Source organism: Calidris pugnax, unplaced genomic scaffold, assembly GCF_001431845.1.
Source record: "Calidris pugnax isolate Ruff unplaced genomic scaffold, ASM143184v1 scaffold9, whole genome shotgun sequence".
In the NCBI taxonomy this organism is placed as follows: Eukaryota; Metazoa; Chordata; class Aves; order Charadriiformes; family Scolopacidae; genus Calidris; species Calidris pugnax.
Window position 1 is genome coordinate 2,799,748 of NW_015090778.1, and position 9,440 is coordinate 2,809,187.

The following is a 9,440-nucleotide window of genomic DNA, read 5'->3' on the forward strand; positions in this document are numbered from 1 at the left end:
TACAAACTATGAATTTTTGCCTCTCTGCTTATACACCTACATCTCTAAGAATGACATTTTGTTGGAGGTGAATTATTGCTGTAGTTCACTCTAGCATCTGCTTGTAGAGTAAATGCATGCTAATACATCCACATGTGGGTTCCTGTCAAGTTTTTTTCAGTAATAATCTAAATTTGTGTTCCAGTTAATAAGATCTTAGTTTTCTAGGACTCTAATGCAATTTGTTTTTTTTTATTTCCTCCCACAAACGGCCATACACAAGCAAAGAGCTTCAAGATCCTCAATGCCTGTTTTCACTAAAAGGCAAATAATATGAACAAGAGAATACTACCAGTAAGATGAAGAGCTAAAGCTGTTTCTCTCAAAGTTGAGCAGAGAACCCTGAAGCAAGAGCATGCCACATCAGAGAAGCTAAGCAATGGTGTTGGATGGCGTACAATGAAAATCTGGGCCAAATTTAGCCCTGGCAAGATTTAGTTCAGAGAACGGGACAGGGAAGCATAATTGTACAACAGATTCAAGCATCTCCGAAGTGTGAGAGGTTGAACAATAACTTGTATTCATTTAAAACTTGATGGATACTACCTCAGTTATGCCAGGTTGAAGTGCTATGGAGAACCCTAGCAGAAAAGAGAAGGGAAAAAAGGTTGCAACACATGCTGCCTTACCTACCTGTGTCAGCTCTCTCCACATCAGCTCTGAGGCTCTCAGGACCAAAAATTCAGCTTTGTGATAAACAGGCACCTTCTTTAATAGCATTTGTTCATTTAAAAAAAAATATGATGATACAAGCTACAAAATCTATTTGTCATGCATTAATTTTGAAACAGATGTGCATTCTACATTCATTTTCTCTACTAACTCATTAAATGGAGTAGATTTGAGGTTTAAGTAGATGTTTTTTTTAGGAACTTTCATTATCTACTTAATGTAGAAGGATCAAACCACAGTTTTTCTTGAATAAAACCTAATTGAAATACTTTTTTCTGATCATCATAGTCTTCTGTTGAATTCAGACAAAATATTGAAACTACATTTCATTTGTTATGAAAGCAAGACTTCAAAAAAAGCAAACTTCTGATCATGTTTGTGTGATATAAATACTAAATAGCTCCATAGTGTACTGCCAGCAAACCAACCTTCTGATTGCATAATGCTCTAAAGCCTTCTTTACCAATGATGACTACGTCCTTTCATCCTGAGAAAACTCCATTGGTGCCCCAGAGCTGCTAACCCCCCACCTTAAAAAAAAAAAAAAATCCAGAAAGATGAATGACAAGAGAGTAAATGGTGACATTTTGCTGCTCCACCTAGGAGCTGATGGAGAGCAGTCAACAAGCCGCTTGCCTGCTGAGCAATACTGAAATCAGCCAGACCGCATGAGGAGTAAATTACTCATTGCTGAGATTAATTGGGCAGAATCTGGCCACTGCTAGCTCCCACAATTGCCAATCTGCTGTCATATAAATACGCAGAGATTGAACAACTTAATGTGTTTTCTAGTACCTTCATCTAATCAGATAACATCTATGTCTTCTTCGTATACATCTCCTGATGAGGTCTTCTCTCTTAACTATAACATATTGTTTTATGAAAGACTTCAGGGTGTACTCGCTTCTTAAAAATCAAATCACTGCATTAGAGAATCATTCAATCACTCTCCAATACACTTTGAGATAGGAAGCAGGGCTCTGAGAAAAACATTGTACTTTTTCTAGATAATTGCAACAAGTTTGACACTCAGACATCCTCAAAATGTCTTTCTAAGGGGGCAAAAACCCCTACTTGTTCCCTCTGTGTATTCTCTTCCTAACACTGAGTAGCCCTTACGGGCTTAAGTAGCTCTGTCAGTGTGGAAAATACTGATGAGAACTGAAGAGTCAGGCCAGGTATATTTTAAAAGTATAGCATGAACCCCAAGATGTTTCATGCTGTTTACTGTTTGAACTCTGAATTAACTTCAAGTTCTTTCATGCAGTCAAGCAATTATTTAACCAATAATCAACATTTAACAGTGAATATTAAAATTAGATCTCTTGAAGGAGACACAGTGTTCTTGCTTCCAGCATTAACAAGGCTTGTGCGTTCAGCACTTTTTTCCCCCTGTTATCATGTGACAGGCTATTTTTAATATTTGCCTGAATATATTTTGCATCTTCCTTTGATCCAGAAAGCAGTTTTTTTCTGAGGCTCGTCTGCATATTGCATTTCCCTTACCGCGGCAGTCCGGAGCAAAGCTTTTTTTCCATTTCACTGCAATTTCGGCATGGGCTGGTAACGGCAGGAGCGCAGAGCCGTGCGTGCCTGCTGCTGCTCTAGCAAAAGCCATGCTGAGCAGGCGGCACAGGGGACTGCCACGTGCCTAAAGCACATGGTCATGCAGGCAACAGCCATCCAGAGCTCTCACGTGAGAGTCAATGTGAAGAGCAGCTCTGGGTACCAGCCTGCCTGACGGTTTAGCTGGTCATTCCCATGTTGTCACGTGGGAGAACAAAGGTCAGGAAATTCCCAGCTCCTCTTGGTGCCGGAGGTGGACTCTAAGAGAGGGGGCTCACGCTGTGGCTCGTGCAACACCTAGTAACTGCTTGTAAACAGTGATTAAAGCTTAGGAGAGGATTCCAGGTACAGGCTGGCTGCTGGGAATGCTGCTCTTCACACTACAAAGGCTGTGCTGGAAGAGGAGGTCACGTTAAGAAACACAGTGGAAGGAAGACTGCAATAAAGGGAGTGTTGCACACACACCCTTTTGTGGGCTGCCCCCTTCACCGAGTCATCCCCAGTATGCAGCTGAGAGGCTGGATGGAGCAAGAACAAACCTCTCCCAGTTGGCTGCTGTGCCTATCACAAACAAGAGTTAAAAAGAAAATGCCAAAAACCACCCAATCACGCCTACTGTCAATCACTACAGTTCAGTATCTATGCAAGAAGTAAAAGGTAATGGATACCACTCTCCAGATGAAATATCTTGGGTGAATAAATAAAACATGGCATTTGATAAAATCTTTGTGTTCTTGGGGGGGTGGGAGGCGTAAGTGCACTTCAAATGGAAACAGTTCTCAGCTTTTTGATTAATGCACCCCTAATTTTTTTTTTTTTTTAAGCTGAAAGTGAAGACTTGCAGACACTGCTCCTAGGTGCAATTCCGCAGCAGATTACAAAGCTTGGTTTTCTTTTTTCTTTCCTTAAATAATCTTTGGCAGATCTTTTCAAGTAGTCTAAGCACCCAGCCATCCAGGCAACACAGACTGAAAACCACTGTCATAGGAACGCAAAGAATGAGGGAGTTTTTTCAAAGCCTCCAACAGCTCTACCCTCCGTAAGAAGCAGGGCAGTAAGAGCACATGGGTTATCACGGTGTCAGCAGCATCCCCGTGACACAGCCCAACATCCAGGGCTTCAGTGGCAAACAGAACATTTGGATCTAAACCATAAAATCCCAAAAACCTTCTAATTAGGGTCTTCCACCAGATTCAGCTGATGCTTCTGAGCTCTAATTCACATCCTTCAAAGCTTTTATAATATCTGCCCCATTCATCCCAAGTAGGGCGACAAAAGGAAAAAAGCCAGGTAAAAGTAACCAACTAACTAGTTACCTGCAAAATATGAACCTCCCTCTACATACAAACAGCTAAGAATACTCCCAGTTTCCTTAAAGTACTCCACAGTTAAATGGATATTTACATTCATCCAAAAAAATAGCGAAAGCCATTACAAGGTCTGCAACAGATTAAGAACCAAGAAAGTGTGTTTGCAGTAACAGGTTACTTTCCAAAGGCAGCTTTATAAAACCTGTTTCTCTAAGGGAGACTACAGATTTCAAACAACTAACCAGCATCCAGTACACACAGGGAGAAAAGTTTCAAATGCACCTACACATTACAATGAATGGTGGTCTGCAATGCTAAAATAAATGAAGACTATTTTTTATTAACAAAACTGGTACCGTGAAAAAGAAATACAGCAGATTCCAGTCTTGCAACAGCCATTACCCTGCGTCCCTCCTCTTCGAAAAGAGAACCAGTATTTGCCATACGTACATTCCCTGGACAGGAATCTATAGGGAAGTACGTGCTTGCTTTATTCTTTGCTACAGCCCAGGGAAACTGGTGAACCTAAGCATTTTTCCATCAGCCAGAACACCTGAGCTGGAAACACAGAATTAAGTTAAATTTATAAGGACCCTTTTTTTGTTGGTTTTTTTCATTTGGGTTTTGTTTTTTTTTTTTTTTTGTGTTTTTTTTTTTTTGGTTTTTTTTTTTTTTTGTGTTTTTTTTTTTTTGGTTTTTTTTTTTTTTTGTGTTTTTTTTTTTTTGGTTTTTTTTTTTTTTTGTGTTTTTTTTTTTTTGGTTTTTTTTTTTTTTTGTGTTTTTTTTTTTTTGGTTTTTTTTTTTTTTTGTGTTTTTTTTTTTTTGGTTTTTTTTTTTTTTTGTGTTTTTTTTTTTTTGGTTTTTTTTTTTTTTTGTGTTTTTTTTTTTTTGGTTTTTTTTTTTTTTTGTGTTTTTTTTTTTTTGGTTTTTTTTTTTTTTTGTGTTTTTTTTTTTTTGGTTTTTTTTTTTTTTTGTGTTTTTTTTTTTTTGGTTTTTTTTTTTTTTTGTGTTTTTTTTTTTTTGGTTTTTTTTTTTTTTTGTGTTTTTTTTTTTTTGGTTTTTTTTTTTTTTTTTTACCTTTAAAGGGGAAAAAAAAAAGTCAGTGAGGATTTTGTAATGTCATGCTCAGCTCTGCTTTGCTGAGCCTGATGACACTTCTCAGTGAACGCCAGTGCAGATTTCCAGATCTCTTCCAGAGATGGTATAAAACTACCTATTTCGGCAATACCATTAGCTTCTAAAGATAGATAAGGCTTGTATTTCAACACGCGCACAAAAATTTAAATCTTCTCATGCCACTCTTCTACAGACTCTCTATGGCCGAGATACACCACGTACACACACGAGTCACATTTGGTGTTCCACGTGCGTGGGCTCATCCTCCCCCACACACAGAAGCCACAGGTAGAGGAGTTTTGCCCAACTGCACGTGATAACGCTGGTGCTAAATGCTGCGGAGCCATCTAAAGTAGGGACATAAGCAGCACAGGATTTCACCCTTCTTTCAGCCACACGCTCAAACAGGCTTCCACGGCACGACAAAATTCAGGGGACACAACACCAAAATATTTTTAGAATTACTATCACCTAAAAAATTCAGTTTTCCTAAAGATAGTAAGATCACATGGATTAATTTTTATTGAAATTGTGTAATTTATACTACTTGTTCTTGGGTTTGTTACAATAATACAAATCACAACAGCCACGCACACCAGAAAAACCTTTCTTCATGTGACAATTTAAAAAACTTATTTTAAAAGTCTTAAGATACATTAACCAAAAGGCTCCATTATAATGATTTTAACATTTACCTCCTAACTTTCATATTTCAAAGCAGCACATTTGCCTTGGCTCTTTTATGACAACCATAAATGCTCCGTTTTACTAAAACAAAATGGTTTTTAAGATATATACTGTTTTATCTTAAAACTTGCTCAAACGCTAAAGTCCAAGATGATCTTCTCTTCAAAACAGATTGTCAAAGTAAGATTTTTACATGACAGCACATAAACATTTCAACAACCTGATGATAAACCAGATTACGGTTAATTGTAATGGGGGGGAAGAAATACTATTTTAGGAAATGGAATGAGCTCCCTTTTAAAAAAAACACATTTAACAAAAAAAATATTATTCTTAAAGGAAGATAGCATGGGGAAAAAATACCTGCTAATTTAGATGTTTTATCCTACCCCAAGAGACATGACTTCTTTTAAAACTGTAAAAAAAGCGTACAGAGTTCCTAGTGAGAAAAGTTTGCAACTCTGTGCTGCAAGCAGCTCAGGAAAAACTCAAAAAAAATCAATGAGTTGAAAAGTCATGCGGACAGCTGATAACAAATGAGTTCTGACAGGTGATCATTAAAAGCCTGGCTCATAACCAGGCTCATCTGAAAAAAAAGAATGAGGACAGATTATCTGCTTTTAATTTTATGTGTCCGTATGCAACAGAAAATGGTGTAGCACATATGCACTATTTTTAAGAACTGGCTCAGAAAAAGAAAGGGTTTTTTTTTTTATATTCTGCTCTTGCCAACTCCAAATATATTTTAACTTTGGAAGCCCTCGTAAGTTATTAGTTCACTATGAAATGCCTTGAAACTGAAATACAAAACAAAGTCAAACACACATAAAGTAAAAGTAAGTATATCAAATCCACGACTAAACACACGCTTCTGACTTGGGGCCAAGGAGTCTGTTGACAGGTTTGGGGTGTTTTGGGGGGTGTTGCATTTCTTTTTAATGAGAAAGGAATGTTGCAGACTTGTAAAACTTTTCTATTTCATCCTGCTCCACAACTTTTGTCCTTCTATTTATTTATTTTGCCTCCTTATCAGATGATTCTGACAATGACTTCGCACGCTGAGCATGGCAAATGATCAAGCAGAAGGGAGAGGAGTGGTTTCCTGCTCCCAAGAGCACACTTTGCTCTAGCAGACCTTGTGTGAGCAGAAGAGCACAATAAATAAGTCACCCTTGGTCTTTTTATTATTTTTTTTAAGAAAAAAAGGCAAAGTTCCATGTTTTCCAAACTTCAATGTTGACACTATTCCACTGACCATGATCTCAGCCATGCTGGTGTCAAGCCAGAGCAGTTATTCTGGATTCATATTAGTGTCTCTAAAGGGACAGTTTCAAGTGCTAATAAACTAATAGAAGACTTCCACTGACATCAAACGGGTTTGAATCATGCATTACAATCAGAACTTGGACTCCGTGATGTTTTCTTTGCCTACAGCTTAAGGTGACTATAGATGTAATTTATCAACTCAGGTCTGTTACGCTCAGTCTATGGTAATTTAAGCAAGATTACAGCACAGCTCCAAAATTTAGTTCCTGCCCGTGTACTGTGGCAAATTTTAATTTGCTTAATAAAGAATAGGATTATGGCCAAAATTTCAAACAGGAAATATTTTCTTTAACTTCAAAATAATTGCCCTCTCCTGTGCTCTCACATCAAATACTGGCCAAAGGAATATTCTCTTTCACAGTCCCTGTTCATTTAACACCACGGCATCTATGCATTACTATTCTATTTGAGGTCTTTTTACTTGCTAATAGGTAGTCTGACAACAAAAAAAAGATGACGAGTAAGTTTCCTCGGAATTCCCACAGTTTCCTTACATAATTGAAACACAAATCACTGTGGAGTAACTTAGAAACACCTAGAGCTATTATTTTTATTTTTTGGTGCGTGAGCGACTTGAATCCTATCGTCCCTGTCTAAGCTGCCTTTCAACCACACCAGGGGAAGCAGTGATTTACATCGGGGAGGAGGGCTCATGCCAAAATCCATAGGAAGTTCTTAGGGCTCATTTACCTGGTCTGACCGGGCTCTGCATGCAGTTCTGCGACACCATGCCTGGATGGACTGAAGTAGAAGCCCTGCTGCTGAGGTCCATGACAGAAGGTGATGCTGAGGTAGCTTGCTGGAGACCTGACTGGTGTGGGCTATGCTCGTGCTGGTTTGGGCTGGGTGGAATGCCATTTTCTGAGAGGAATTCTTCCAGGTCCATGTATTCCAACTGGAAAGTGTCTCCGTCGTATGGCAGTGTCTTGTCCCATAATGTTGGGCCCAAGAAAGCTGATTGAGGGACTGTGGTACTGGTGCTGTCATCGTCTAACTTCTTTTCTTTGTCTTTTTCTTTACCGAATGCTTAAACAAAACACATAATAAAGATATAAGAGCTGAGCAATTAAAATAACAGGTACTACTTCAATTATTTCTCCTGTACTCTCAATTATAAGAAATGGATACTCCTTTCATAAAAATAACCCACAGTCCATTTTTTAGAGAATTGAAGGGTCATGCCAACTGAGCACCTTTCCTGCACCCAGGCAAGTTATTGAGATTTTCCTCTATTTTTAGTTAACAATTCCACAGCAGTCATGGCTTTGAATGTCAGCTTCAATAAGTATTCAGCAGACTTAAAAGCAAGTATTTAAATAGAAACAAACTAGAAGATGTTGTTATATATTCTATTGAGAGCAATCTTATCCTAACTTCCCTGTAATTTATTATACTCTCATGAAGTCCCAATCTTGCTGGTCCTTTCACAAGGAAAGCAGTTCTCAATTTCAGTCCTTCTTAACAATGTTGTAAGCTAGTAACTTATAAAAACAGGTAAGTCTAGCAGAAAAAGTATTCTGATATGCAGAAGAGCAAAAAATGAAAAATTCAAAGGTAGAAGTAAAGCAAAAAGAAAAAGTTGAAGTGATGCTTCCTCCTCACTCCTAACATATCCAGTGATTTCCAAGGGAAACCTCTGATTTCTCGACAAGATTTGCAAGAATCTGAACCAATAAAGCTTCCTGGTAATTACCACACTTTCTTAATGTTTTCTTTTTAACCACAGGCAACAACCCCCGGTGAAATCCTGCGAGCCGCTCCGCAATAAAACTCGGAAAGCTGAGGACACAAAAAAGCCTCAGCTCTGCAACACCTTCTACAGGGTTTTAGTTTTTTTAACGTGTATTTGATCCATTAAAAATACACAGCGCGATTATGCCCGCGCTACCTCGGCTTCCCAGAAAAGTTGAAACTTTTCTACCATTAAAGCGCCGTTCAGTGACCGGGGCAGGTTTCGGGGAGGGCGGCTCGTAAGGGGCGGCTGCGGCGGGACCCCGGCTCTGGCTGGTGGAAGGGGGGTCCCCACCGCCCCCCCACTCCCCAACGCTTTGCCCCGGGCACACGGAACCCATTATTTTAATTTTTCCAGGCGGCCGGAGCCGTCCCCGCGGCGGCAAAACCGAGCGCCTTCCGCTAGGTCAGGCCGACTGCGCCCGTCGTTCACCGCCTAATACCCTCACCGAAATCACCCCGTTACTTAATCGCCTCGGGGAGAGGGGGGGTCGGAGGGAGGGGGTAAAAAGGGAAAGCGAGGCAGCAGGTCCCTGAGGTGACAGCAGGACAGGGGCCGCCATTTCGGGGCGCTTGCCCTCCAGCAGGCCGGGCTGTGAGGGGACCCGCGGGGGGCAGAGCTAGCCCCGGGGGGGTCGGGGAAGCGCGGGCTTGCCCAGGGGAAGCCTCACCGTCTTCGTGAGCGAGCGGCAGCTTCAGCGGGTTTTCCAGCAGGGACTTCAGCACCCCGTAGGTGGGAGGTAGGAAGGTGGGGTTCAGCGGGAGCGGCCGCGACATGGTGGGCTTTGCCTCGGGGCAGCTGCGCGGCACAAGCGGTTCTTTCCCCCTTCCTCTCGCGGAGGCGGTGGCGGCGCCGCTAAAAAGCGCGGTGAGTCGGGCGCGGGAGCCGAGCCCCGCTGGCGAGGGGCGCCTGGAGGCCGCCGGAGCAGGGGCGCGGGAGAGGCCGCTCGGCCGCGCAGCTCCGCCACCGCCGCTCCCGCCGCCCGCTCTGCA

At 41.0% G+C, this 9,440-nt stretch overlaps 1 protein-coding gene across 1 annotated transcript in view; it reads right to left on the minus strand.

Moving 5' to 3' along the window:
• The window catches only part of HLF (hepatic leukemia factor), a 39,371-nt gene extending 29,953 nt beyond the window's left edge, over positions 1-9,418 (minus strand). Inside the window, exons 1-2 of the mRNA XM_014952903.1 lie at positions 9,119-9,418; positions 7,407-7,742 (exon numbers count right to left, since the gene is read on the minus strand). Of these exons, the coding sequence (XP_014808389.1) occupies positions 7,407-7,742; positions 9,119-9,224 (442 nt within the window). The 5' untranslated portion in view covers positions 9,225-9,418. The remainder of the gene's footprint in view (positions 1-7,406; positions 7,743-9,118) is intronic.
• Between the last annotated feature and the right edge of the window lie 22 nt (positions 9,419-9,440).